This window comes from Bombina bombina, chromosome 7 (assembly GCF_027579735.1).
Source record: "Bombina bombina isolate aBomBom1 chromosome 7, aBomBom1.pri, whole genome shotgun sequence".
In the NCBI taxonomy this organism is placed as follows: domain Eukaryota; kingdom Metazoa; phylum Chordata; class Amphibia; order Anura; family Bombinatoridae; genus Bombina; species Bombina bombina.
Genome location: NC_069505.1, coordinates 228,418,289 through 228,432,216, shown reverse-complemented (window position 1 = coordinate 228,432,216; position 13,928 = coordinate 228,418,289). Strand labels below are relative to the sequence as shown.

Sequence of the window (13,928 nt, the reverse complement as noted above, 5' to 3'; positions counted from 1 at the left end):
GCAAAAGAGGGGGAGAGGGGGCAAAAGAGGGGGAGCGAGAGCAAAAGAGGGGGGGAGCGAGAGAGCGCAAAAGAGAGGGGGGAGAGAGCTGGCAAAAGAGAGAACGCAAAAAAGAGGGGGAGAGAGCACAAAAGAAAGGGTGAGAGAGAGATAATGGGGTGGGACCGCTGTACTGCAAAAAATGGCCTGAGTAAACGGGCTTTAGGACTAGTAAATTATAATAAGGATTGGCGCTGCATAATCTTTTGGCGCTCTACAAATAAATTATAATAAGGTTTAGCGCAGTGTAATCTCTTGGCGCTCTACAAATAAATGATGATAATAATGAAAACATTATTACTGTGTGTTAATTTTCATTTGGATTGTTTATTAAAGGGACACTGTAAATTTGGTTTCTCCTTAATGTGTTTCCAGTGACTTGTTACACCAGTCAGAAGTTGCTTCTTTGGGGCTTTTTATATTTAAAATAGCTGTTTTTACTCATTAAACCCATTGTGTGTGTTAACATGCTCATTCAAATGGGCTGAGCCTGCATAAAAAGCCAACTTCTTTATTGTATTTCTCTCTAATCGCAAAGCCCAATACTTACTGACATTTTTGTCTTCAGTTTCTTTTTGCCTCTCCCACCCCCAGGTGCGAGGTTGATTTCAGCTGCTTACATTTGTTTAGGTAGCTTTTCTATAGAGAACACTGCAGTACTCATATTTTCATTCTAGTTGGGTATTTTAACCAGCAAACTATTAGAAATAAAAAATAAATGTTAAGGAGCTATTTCTACACAACTGAATTTGCATTAAAAGGGCGAACAAATACAGTGCAATATCCCTTACTGTTCTTTTTTACCCACAGCTGCAGCACAGTGTGAAAGTCCTTTACAAGAAAGTTTAACTTTATTGACAACAGCAGTTCACAATCTTTTGCTGCTCCACTTTAATTCATGCAGTAATCTTGTTACATCATCTAGCAGCACTAAACCCCTGAAGGAAGCAAGTACATCCACTGACCACCTCCAATTCACCATTTTTGCAGCCCATGGACTTCCCATTAGTTGGGTATCTAGGTAAGGCACTGCCCATGTGATAATGTTACTGATTGGTGTTGTCTCGTGTTGCCTAAAAAGCTATTAGATCAGAAAGTAAAGTAAATTTAAAAAGAACAAACCAAATATTTTCTTTGAACGTTTCTTTGAAAATGCTCCCATACATGAAACCTATTCTGCAGTTTCCTGTGATTGGTACTATTTTATAGTTAGTTTGGATCAAGCAGAATAAGACTTGAGAAAGCAGTGTGGAACTAACATTTTTTTCCATAAGGCAGGGAGAGTCCACGACTTCATTCCTTACTGTTGGGAAATACAACACCTAGCCACCAGGAGGAGGCAAAGACACCCCAGCCAAAGGACTTTACCACGCAGCTACAATCGGCGGTGTCTGAAGCCCTGAGTACCCTACCTATCTCTGGGAAACGCAAGAGAAAGGTCAAACCAAGTTCTCCTGACTTATTCATCTAAATTTCTGTCGGATCTAGCTTGTATGTCCCAGCTATCCGAGGTTGAGTTAACCTCTGTAGCTTCAGAGGGTGAACATTCTGAGGCGGAGGAACCCTCCTTTAGATTTTAAAATTGAACATATGCATTTTTTGCTTAAGGAGGTCCTGTCCACTTTAGAGGTTCTAGAGGCTAAGCTACCTGAGGAACCTAAGATCCCTAAGTTAGATAGGGTTTATGAAGACAGAAAGGTCCAACAGACTTTTCCTGTACTAGCTCGTATGACAAACATTATTAGTAACGAATGGGAAAGAATCAGAACTTACTTTTCCCCCTCTTCAACCTTTAGGAAATTGTTTCCAGTCCCTGACTCTCAATTGGAACTGTGGGGTTCCATCCCTAAGGTGGATGGGGCTAGTATGAGTTTCACAATCAGTGTAGGATAAGCATAAATATGGGGCCCACAAAAGAGCATCAGGGCTTGGCAATCAGGCAATGATGAGAGTAAACTGAAAAATTAAGCCAGGAGGGCAAAAGGCATAAAATGCATATGATGGTAAACAGAAAGGTCTCACCCAGTTAAAGCAGATGTCTTCTTCTCTATGCTGGAACAATATAATTAATATCCAGGGCAATTCTCCCTGAGCTTGAGAATCCAGGAAGGGGGGTAAGGGGATCTGTAAAACTGCGACTGTCGGAGTGTGTAGGCCGCAATTGATCAAAAGACCTCTGCAGACACAGAAAGAAAATGGCAGCCGTTCCCGCCACTTCGGCCCACTCTCCTCTATTCTTCAAGGCGACTATCAATCCGGTCTCCGATAAGTAACACCTACCTCCTGGTCAGATACCCCGTTCGGAAGCTTGGGAACAAGTGAATGTAGGCTCCTAGGTCTCAGAGTAGGTCACGGTGATATGTGAGCTGTCGACCCCCGGCACTAACAGGCTTCCGCAACAGGGGGCGGGAGAAGAAAAAAAGGCTGCAGCTGTTTGCTTGACCTCCGGAGCGGAGTCACGACCCTCTGGAGTGTCATATCTTTTTATTAGATCTCTCAGTAGTCCTCGTGGCTATCATAGCAGATGCCTTCAAAAACATGCACCGCCACCCAAATGCACACTGGCTTGACGGGTCTTCTCTTGCTCAGATCTCCTTGATATGAACTTTTGTAATGCAGCTAAGGCGAGTGAAATCTCCAGAGCGGAGCCCCAACTCTCCGGAAAACTGTGTGGGAGTTGAGAGAGTCCCTGCGTGTCCGGATGAGCGCGTAGGGTAGCAGCAGCTACCGGATTCTGTTCCGCTTTAGGAGTGCACTTAAGCAAGAAGGGACCAAATCACGGTGGCACACCTGACGATCTCTCACGACACACTAGTGTGCCACGGCACAGTGGTCGAAAATCACTGCTCTAGACTAATTGTCCCAGTACCTACATCAGAAAGAGGTTTGGGGTTCTATTCAAACCTCTTTGTGGTTCCCAAAAAGGAGGGAACTTTTCATCCAATTCTAGACCTGAAGTGCCTAAACAAGTTTGACTGTCCCCTCTTTCAAAATGGAGACAATACGGTAAATTCTTTTCCCTTGTTCAGGAAGGACAGTTATGACCACCATAGACCTGAAGGATGCATACCTTCACGTTCCGATACACGAGGGACATTTTCAGTTCCTGTGGTTTGCCTTTCTGTACCAGCACTTCCAGTTCATAGCACTTCCGTTTGGCTTAGCTACTGCTCCAAGGATAGTTACGAAGGTTCTGGAGGCTCTTCTAGCGGTTGCCAGAACAAGAGGTATTGCAATAGCACCTTACCTGGATGATATCTTGGTACAAGCACCATCTTTTCATCTAGCAAAGGAGCACTCGGAAATCCTTCTTAGTCTTCTTCGATCACATGGATGGAAGATAAACTTGGAAAACAGTTCTCTTACTCCAAATACCAGCGTAAATTTCCTGGATACGGTGATGGACTCTCTATCCATGAGGATCTTTCTAACAGATCAGAGACGTTGCAAGCTAACATCCGCATGTCTTGCCCTCAAGGCCTTCTTGAGACCTTCGGTAGCCCAGTGTATGGAGATGATTGGACTCATGGTGTCTTGTATGGACATAATTCCCTTTGCCAGATTCTATCTCAGACCTTTACAGCTATGCATGCTGAGACAATGGAACGGCGACCATTCTGATCTGTCACAACAGACTCGCTCTCTTGATGGCCCTGTCAAGATCACCTGTCCCAAGGCACGTGCTTCTTGAGACCGTCCTGGGAGATTGCGACTGCGGACACCCGTCTATACGGCTGGGGAGGCGTTTGGGGTGCCAAGAATGCACAGGGGCTGTGGACTCATGAGTCCACTCTTCCGATCAATATCTTGAAACTCTGGGCAATCTTCATTGCTCTAAAGGCTTGGCCCCTCCTTGGTTCGTCCCAGTTTATCACATTCTAATCGGACAATATAACTTTGGTAGCCTACATCAACCATCAGGGAGGAACGAGAAGTTCCTTTATCGATGAGAGAAGTGTCTCAAATCCTGGAATGGGCGGAGGCCCAGAACTGTACCCTTTCTGCGATCCACATTCCGGGTGTGGACAACTGGAAAGCAGACTTCCTCAGCAGACAATCCTTTCACCTGGGCAAATGATCTCTCTACCACGAGGTCTTTGCAGAGATATGCAGCAGATGGGGGATGCCGGAGATGGACCTCATGGCCTCCCGTCTCAATGCCAAACTACCCAGGTACGGGTCGAGATCGAGGGATGACCTAGTGGTTCCATGGTGGTTCAGACTTTCCTCCATTACCTCTTCTCCCTCGTCTGATGGCCCGCATCAAACAGGAGCAAGTATCTGTGATTCTAATTGCTCCATCCTTGCCGTGAAGGACTTGGTTCGAGGATCCGGTGGGGATGTCTTAATCTCCTCATTTGAGGTTAACTTTTTGCAGGGACCTGCTGATACAGGGTCCCTTCCTTCATCAAAAGCTAGATTCTCTTAGACTAACTGCGTGGAGATTGAACGCTTAGTCTTAGCCAGGAGAGGTTTCTCTGAGAGTGTCATCGACACTTTGATTCAAGCTTGTAAGCCAGTTACTCGACGCATCTACCATAAGGTGTGGTGGACTTACCTGCACTGGTGTGAGGAGTGTCATATTTCTTGGCATAAGGTTAAAGTTGCCAGAATTGTATCTTTTCTCCAGGATGGACTGGAGAAGGGTCTATCTGCTAGGTCCCTGAAGGGACAGATATCAGCCCTGTCGGTGTTGCTGCACAAGAAATTAGCTGAGCTTCCGAATGTGCAGTCCTTCATTAAGGCTCTGACTAGGATCAGACCTGTGTTTAGAAAGATGACTCCGCCATGGAGTCTCAATCTTGTTCTTCGTGTGTTGTAGCAGGCTCCGTTTGAGCCCATGCATAATGTTGAAATTAAACTGTTATCTTGGGAGGTTTTGTTTCTATTGGCTATTGCCTCTGCTCGCAAAGTCTCAGAGATTTCTGCCTTGCAATGTGATCTCCCTTGCCTTGTTTTTCATGCCGATAAGGCAGTTTTACGTGCTTGAGTATTGTTTTCCTAACAGTAAGGAATGAAGTAGTGGACTCTCCCTGCCTTATGGAAAGAAAACAAAATGTATGCTAACCAGATAAATTCCTTTCTTTCCTGGGACGGAGAGTCCACGACCCTGCCCGTTAGTTATTTTTTGTTTGGGCGGCTCCCTTTTTTAGTTTCTTCTGGCACCTTTATACCCTGATGTTTCTCCTACTTTTCCTCGTTCCCTCGTCCGAATAACTAGGGGATAGGGAGAAGTGGGAAGGATATTTAAGCCTTTGGCTGGGGTGTCTCTGCCTCCTCCTGGTGGCCAGGTGTTGTATTTCCCAGCAGTAAGGAATGAAGTTGTGGACTCTCTCTACCAGGGAAGAAAGGAATTTATCTGGTAAGCATACATTTTTTTTTTCCTTTTCCTTTTTAAAAATGAAATGTGTATGATTACAAAAGTTATATACTGTATATTCTGAAATAAATGTATTATTTTGGAGTTGTTAAAAATAGATTCCTTACCCTCTCATAACACTGAAAACAACTAGTTAATCCCACAACAAATGCTGCCCGCGGTCTTTATGGAATGTGGCATGCACTTAGTAGGTGTTTTCTATTGTGAAAGAAAAAACACTGCAATGAATACAATACATAACCACAACACAGATTTCCACACAAAACAATGTATGCAGCAGAACATATGCACACTTCTCATGCACACCGCACACAGTTTTTCTTTTATACATAGGATTCACTTCATAGCCACTAGGAGGAGGCAAAGTTTCCCCAAACTCTCGAGCACTTCATCCCTCCCACCTCACTGTTATCTCAGTTGTAAACTTCGACTCCTAGGAGGTGGCTGAGGAATTGAGGTGCCCTTGAGATTCTTTGTTGAAAGGTGTTCTCAGACTGATTTGACGCCTGAATTTCCCCCTCAGATCTGCTTCTGAGAGACACGGGAGACTGGAGGCACAATTACTCTCAGTGAGGGAGATAATCACAGGCCCGTTACAGGTGTCCCAGGGACAGGTGGGTGCCTGTCAGGTTAGACTGTTTCAACATTTGCTCTCACATTGCCCCCAGGCTATAAGCAGATACATATGACATGTTACATAATAGCCAAGGGACTTTATTCCAGACATTACCACATTCACATTAGACTTTATGCAGATTACTGTCTATGTGTAGTTAGGAGACTGATGAGGCATTAAAGTTATTTTATTTAAAGGATTACTTTCTGTTATAATTTTTAAGCTAAACAACTAACATATTAAAGTTAATAAACATTAATTAAAACCTACTGACCTATATTTTCTCCAAAACGAAGTTTCATAACGTTCTAAAAGTTATATCTTTTATTCGCCGATGATGTCACGTTATCCTGCCCACTATTTTCAGCACTGCATGTTCAAAATACTTAAACCAATAACTTTGTTTTTAAAGCGCCATTTTGAAACCTAGGTATTGTAAACGGATTGGTACAGAGCAAAGGATACCCACGGAGTGGGTTTGGAAAACAATTAAATTTGCAGACAAGATTTCTGACATACGGTAGAGATATGTTAATGAAATGCTATTGATAAAAACCGTATTTGGGGTAGTTAGTTAGTAACAGGCATAGAAAATGTTTACTTACAGTGGCCCTTTAAGATACATTTGAGGGGGCATTAAAGACCTCAGAGTCCCCCCGTATCGGGTTAGCACGCTATATTCTGCTAATTAATTTTTAAAGTAAAAAAAATCTTATAATTTACATGTCAGCAGTTCATTTCACACTTTTGGCCTACCGTGTCTTTTCATTTTGGATAGCGCTCTTGATGTTTTATTCTGCTGTAGTATCTTTCTTGTTGGAAGGTGTAAGATTCCTAGTTTTCAAGAACCTATGTTGTTATAACGATTGTACCATGGTTTTATTATTGTGTAGTTTGATAAAGAGGTCTTTATTCCTCTCCCCTTGTTCTCAGACGTTGCTGACTTAAAGGGACACTGAACCCAAATGTTTTATTTCGTGATTTAGATAGAGCTTGACATTTTAAGCAACTTTCTTATTTACTCCTATTATCAAATTTTCTTCATTCTCTTGGTTTCTTTATTTGAAAAGAAATAATGAGTTTAGATGCCTGCCCATTTTTTGGTGAACAACCTGGGTTGTTCTTGCTGATTGGTGGATAAATTCATCCACCAATAAAAAGTGCTGTCCAGAGTTCTGAACAAAAAAGCCTAGATGCCTTCTTTTTCAAATAAAGATGGCAAAAGAACGAAGAAAATTTGATAATAGGAGTAAATTAGAAAGTTGCTTAAAATTGCATGCTCTATCTGAATCACGAAAGAAAAAATTTGGGTTCAGTGTCCCTTTAAGCCCTTGAATATATATATTAGTTTGTCTCCTAATACAGTATTCTATTATTTGTGGTCACTTAATTGCATAATGGAGCATACTTAAACTGTCCCCAATCATTTATATGTAGTCTTTTTAGACTTAAGATCCTTTCTCCACTTTTGTTAATTGTATTTCTCTTGTTAAGTGTATCCAGTCCACGGATCATCCATTACTTATGGAATATATTCTCCTTCCCAACAGGAAGTTGCAAGAGTCCACCCACAGCAAAGCTGCTATATAGCTCCTCCCCTAACTGCCATATTCAGTCATTCTCTTGCAAGCCTCAACATAGATAGGAGGTTGTGAGAGTCTGTGGTGATGTATACTTAGTTTATTCTTCAATCAAAAGTTTGTTATTTTTAAATGGCACCGAAGTGTGCTGTTTTTTCTCAGGCAGTATTTGGAAGAAGAATCTGCCTGCGTTTTTCTATGATCTTAGCAGACGTAACTAAGATCCATTTGCTGTTCTCACACATTCTGAGGAGTGAGGTACTTCAGAGGGGGAATGGCGTGCAGGTTTTCCTGCAGAAAAGGTATGTGCAGTAAAATATTTTTCTAGGAATGGAATTGACTAAGAAAATACTGCTGATACCGAAGTAATGTAAGTAAAGCCTTAAATGCAGCGATAGCGACTGGTATCAGGCTTATTAATAGAGATACATACTCTTATAAAAATGTGTTTTAAAACGTTTGCTGGCATGTTTAATCGTTTTTTAACGTACATTGGTGATAACACTGTAATGTTGGTATAGCCTTAAATGCAGTAAAAGCGACTGGTATCAGGCATATTAATAGAGATACATACTCTTGTAAAAATGTGTTTTAAAACGTTTGCTGGCATGTTTAATCGTTTTTTTAACATATGTTTGTTTTCTGATGCCTTTGTTCATTTGACTAGACTAATGGCTAAGAATTCTGTTTTTTACTATACTGGCGCGCAGAGCGCTATGACTTATATCATGGTCAGCTGTCGTGACTTTAATAAATAAACTATTTAACTTCCCTTCAAGGGGCAGACCCTATCGGGCCTGGTTTGAAGGAGATTATTGCTTATATCACTGGAGGAAAAGGTCATGCCCTTCCTCAGGATAGGTCCAAATCAAGGGCCAAAAAAGGTCTAATTTTTGCTCAGTCCAAGGCGGTCTGGAGACAATCGGACCTGGAACAAAGATAAGCAGGCCAAGGAGCCTGCTGCTACCTCTAAGGCAGCATGAAGGAACGGACCCCTATCCGGTAACGGATCCTATAGGGGGCAGACTTTCATTCTTCGCCCAGGCGTGGGCAAGAGATGCCCAGGATCCCTAGGCATTGGAATTTATATCCCAGAGATATCTTCTGGATTTCAAAGATTCCCCCCCCCAAAAAAAGGGGAGATTTCGCCTTTCACAATTATCTGCAAACCAGATAAAGAAGGAGGCATTCTTACATTGTGTACGAGATCCATCCAGTTCCAAGAGAGGAACAGGGACAGAGTTTTTACTCAAATCTGTTTGTGGTTCCCAAGGTGAGGGAACCTTCAGACCTATTTTGGATCTAAAGATCTTAAACAAATTCCTCAGAATTCCGTCATTTCAGATGGAAACTATTCGTACCATCTTAACTATGATCCAGGAGAGTCAATAGAGGACTACAATGGATTTGAAGGATGCTTATCCTCACATTGGGATGCATAAAGATCACCTTCGTTTTTTCAGGTTTGCCTTTCTAGACAGGCATTACCAGTTTGTAGCTCTTTCCTTTGGGATATCTACAGCCCCAAGAATCTTTATGGAGGTTCTGGGGTCGCTTTGGCGGTCCTTAGGCCGCGGGGCATAGAAGTGGCCCCTTATTTAGACGACATCCTGATACAGGCGTCAAACATCCAAATTGCCAAGTCTCATACGGACGTAGTACTGGCATTTCTGAGATCACATGGGTGGAAAGTGAACAAGGATAGAGTTTTCTATCCCCAATCTCAAGGTTTTCCCTCCTAGGGACTCTGATAGATTCTGTAGAAATGAAAATTTACCTGACGGAGTCCAGTTTGTCAAAGTTTCTAAATTTCTGCCGTGTTTTTCATCCCATCCGCGCCCTTCGGTGGCTCAGTACATGAATGAAATCGGCTTAATGGTAGCGGCAAGGGACATAGTACCGTTTGCACGTCTACATTTCAGACCACTGCAACTATGCATGCTCAATCAGAGGAACGGGGATTACACAGATTTGTTCCCATGTTTAACCTGGACCAAGAGACCAGAGATTCTCTTCTCTGGTGACTATATCAGGTCCATCTGTCCAAGGGTATGACCTTCCGCAGGTCAGATGGGACAATTGTTACAATAGATGCCAGCCTTTTAGGTTGGGATGCAGTCTGGAACTCCCTGAAGGCTCAGGGATAGTGGACTTAGGAGGAGACCCTCCTTCTAATAAATATTCTGGAACTGGGAGTGATATTCCATGCTCTTCAGACTTGGCCTCAGTTAGCAACTCTGAGGTACATCATACTCAGTCGGACAATATACACGACTGTGGCTTACATCAGCCATCAATGGGGAACAGAAGTTCCCTAGCGATGTTAGAAGTCTTACAATAATTCACTGGACAGAGACTCACTCTTGTCTATCAGCTATCCATATCCCAGGTGTTGAGAACTGGGAGGTGGATTTTCTAAGTCGTCAGACTTTTCTTCCGGGGGAGTGGGATTTCCTCCGGAGGTCAAGACCAAGCAGGAGAGGGCTTTGGTGTTTTTGACAGCGCCTGCGTAGCCACGCAGGACCTGGTATGCAGATCTGGTGGACATGTCATCCTTTCCATCACGGTCTCTGCTTCTGAGACAGGTCCCTCTACCTCAGGGTCCTTTCAACCTTCTAAATAGAATCAATCTGAGATGGACTGCCTGGAGACTGAACGCTTGATGTTATCAAAGCATGGCTTCTCCGAGTCAGCCATTGATACCTTAATACAGACATGAAAGCCTGTCTCTAGGGAAATTGAACATAGATATGGTGTAAATATCTGATTGTTATGAATCCAAGGGTTATTCATGGAGTAAAGTCTGGATTCCCAGGATATTATCTTTTCTCCAAGATGTTTTGGAGAAAAGGGTTGTCGGCTAATTCCTTAAAAGGGACAGATTTTTACTCTGTCTATTTTTTTGCACAAGCGTCTGGCAGGTATTCTAGACGTTCAGGCATTTGGTCAGGCTTTGGTTAGATCCAAGCCTGTGTTTAAAACTGTTGCTCCACCATGGAGCTTAAACCTGGTTCTTAAGGTTCTTCAAGAAGTTCCGTTTGAACCTTTTTTGTTCCATAGATATCAATCTTTATCTTGGAAAGTTCCTTTTGGGTAGCTATTTCCTCGACTCGTAGAGTCTCCAAGTTATCTGTGTTACAATGTGATTCTCCTTATCTGGTCCTTCGTACAGATAAGGTAGTCCTGCGTACCAACCTGGGTTTTTTCCTAAGGTGGTATCTAACAAGAACATCACTCAAGAGATAGTTGTTCCATGCTTGTATCCTAATCCTTCCTCAAAGAAGGAACGTCTATTACACAATATTGGACGTGGTTTGTGCTTTAAAGTTTTACTTACAAGCTACTACAGTTTTCATCAAACGTTCACCTTGTTTGTTGTCTATTCTGGACAGAGGAGAGGTCAAAAGACTTCGGCAGCCTCTCTGTCTTTTTGGTTAAAAAGCATAATTCATTTAGCTTATGAGACTGCTGGACAGCAGCCTCAAGAAGGGATTACAGCTCATTCTACTAGAGCTGTGGTTTTCACTTGGGCCTTTTTTAAATGTGGCTTCTGTGGAACAGATTTACAAGACGGAGTCTTGGTCTGCGCTTCCTACTTTTTCAAATTTAACAAATTTGATACCTTGCTTCTTCGGAGGCTATTTTTGGGAGAAAGGGTTTCTTACAGGCAGTGGTAACTTCCGTTTAAGTACCTGCCTTGTCCCTCCCATCATCCGTGTACTTTAGCTTTGGTATTGGTATTCCATAAGTAATGGATGATCCGTGGACTGGATACACTTAACAAGAGAAAACATTATGTATGCTTATGTGATAAATTTATTTCTCTTGTAGTGTATCCAGTCCACGGCCCGCCCTGTCACTTTAAGGCAGGTAATTTTTTTCATTTGAACTACAGTCACCACTGCACCCTATGGTTTTTTCCTTTCTCTACATGTTTTCGGTCGAATGACTGAATATGGCAGTTAGGGGAGGAGCTATATAGCAGCTTTGCTGTGGGTGGACTCTTGCAACTTCCTGTTGGGAAGGAGAATATATTCCATAAGTAATGGATGATCCGTGGACTGGATACACTACAAGAGAAATAAATTTATCAGGTAAGCATAAATTATGTTTTTTGCAAGCGTATTACTAATTCAGATGTGCAATTCTATACGGATCTTTTCATGCATTCCTCACAGTTTAATGCTGTATTTGCATTTATGTGTTTAACCATTTCTTCCTCTGTTTGTACAGTTTAAGGAAGTTCTTCAGTTTTTTGCTCCAGGTTTTTAGGATTTTGTGCGCTTGTCTTTTTACTGAGAAGTTGGCTGCCATGCCTCATCTTAGTAAGTGGATAAGTTCCTGTTTTCTTCCTAGCTGAATCTCTTATGATCAAATTTGCTAAGCGGTTAATTACTGTCTATCTCCTCAGATCAGTTTTCTGAAAGTGACATTTATTTTCGGATGATCAGGAGTCTGTGGCTTATTTAGACTCATGTACCGTAGGGGTATACAATTCTAAGCCTTTAGAAGAAAAATCTATTAAATAATTGTATTTAATTTCAACCAATAGTCGAAGCCTGATTTCCCTTTTAGACAGTTTTTCTGCATTTAAAAGGGATGTTTCTTTTTCATCAAAATTCCAAAAATAATTTGTAAGATCCAGGAATCCTTAAGCAGAATTAGAGAAAGCTCTAGCAACGCCATGTTTTTTTTTTCTGTGTCGTTAGTAATCTTGATATCTCCTGCTTGGCCTTGAAGAACGTGGTATGCAGATTTGATTCTGATCTCCACCAGTTGTTTTCCATCTCCTCTTCCTTTAAGACAAGATCTATCTCAAGGTTCTTTCTATCATCAAGATCTCAACTTTCTCAACTTGAAGGCTTGGAGGTAGAATACCCGTTTCCACAGCACAGTTTTTTTTCTGATAAGGTGATGGAAACCTTTAATCCAAGCCAGAAAAACTTATTAGAAAATGTCACTAGATATAGAAAGTTTTTCTAGTTTGGTGTGAAAAGAATAATTTCAGTTGGCGTTCCTTTAGAATCCTTCAGATTTTACAAGAGGGTTTAGATAACGGTTTATTTGCCAACTTTCTTTAAGAGGTAAGATTTCAGCGTTGTCTGTTGTATCAAAGAAAATTTGGGAAACTACTTGATATTCAAAATGTTGTCCAGCCTTTAGACAGAATTTGTCATGTGATCCAATTTCTCCTCAATGGAATTTGAATTTGGTTCTTAAAGAACAGGAAACCCCAAAATATTTTATGATTTGGATAGAACATACAATATTAAACAACTTTCTAAATTACTTCTATTATCAAATGTGTTTGTCTTGTTATCCTTTGCTGAAGTAACAGCATTGCAGTACTGGCAGCCAGCTGAACACATCTAGTTAGCCAATCACAAGAGACACATGTGTGCAAGCACCAATCAGCAGCTAGCTCTCACTAGTGTAGGAGATGTACATATTATTTTTCAACAAGGGATACCAAGAGAACAAAGCACATTTGAAAATAGAAGTGAATTTAAAAGTGTCTTCTCACATAGAAACATAGATATTGACGGCAGATAAGAGCCATTGGCCTAGCAAGTCTGCCCGATATTACCTAACAGTATAAACTTATCAAGTTTGTAGGATAGCCTTATGCTTGTCCCAGGCATTTTTAAAGTCCCCCCACAGTGTTTGTCATTACTACCTCTTGAGGAAGTTTCTTCCATAAATCAATCACTCTTTCTGTAAAGAAGCTTCCTCAAATTACTCCTGAATCTACTACCCTTTAGCTTGAGATCATGACCCCTTGTTCTTGAATTTTCCATTTTATCACATGGTTGTCTTATAATCACATGGTTTATCTGAATCATGCAAGTTTAATTTTGACTTTCCTGTCCCTTAAATAAACATTTTAAAGTTTATTCTTCCGAACCAATACATTTCTTTGAGATAAAATTTAAAATTTACAACCTTTTTTTTTCAGTCTCTGCCATTGTGTTAATAAAATATCCATTGTTTAGCTTCAGCAGAAATTATAAAATAAACAGCAAACTATGAACAGATATGTAGCAGGGTCACACTTGTGAAGCCTGCCATATGATCTCCGTTTTCAGGACTAGATAATCCCCAAATTTATATAAAAAAAAAAGTGCACACACATATATGACAAGGGGATATGTGTAAGAGCTATAATACCCTTATACAGCAATAACAGAAGTTAAGGGACAAGTGTACAATAAGCTAGAAAGTGACAAACTTGCAAAACAATTCTCAAACGCTGCTATCAGAAAAAGACTGAACCTTTAAGGTCACTACAATAAAGGAAGTCTATACAAAAAAC

General features: G+C 41.3%; 1 protein-coding gene across 2 annotated transcripts in view; it reads left to right on the top strand.

Annotated features, from left to right (window-relative positions):
• Positions 1-13,928, top strand: part of PIK3C2A (phosphatidylinositol-4-phosphate 3-kinase catalytic subunit type 2 alpha) — a 530,626-nt gene that overhangs the window by 261,143 nt on the left and 255,555 nt on the right. For both annotated transcript variants that reach the window (XM_053720635.1, XM_053720636.1), the window contains one exon: positions 850-1,060. In XM_053720635.1, the coding sequence (XP_053576610.1) occupies positions 850-1,060 (211 nt within the window). The remainder of the gene's footprint in view (positions 1-849; positions 1,061-13,928) is intronic.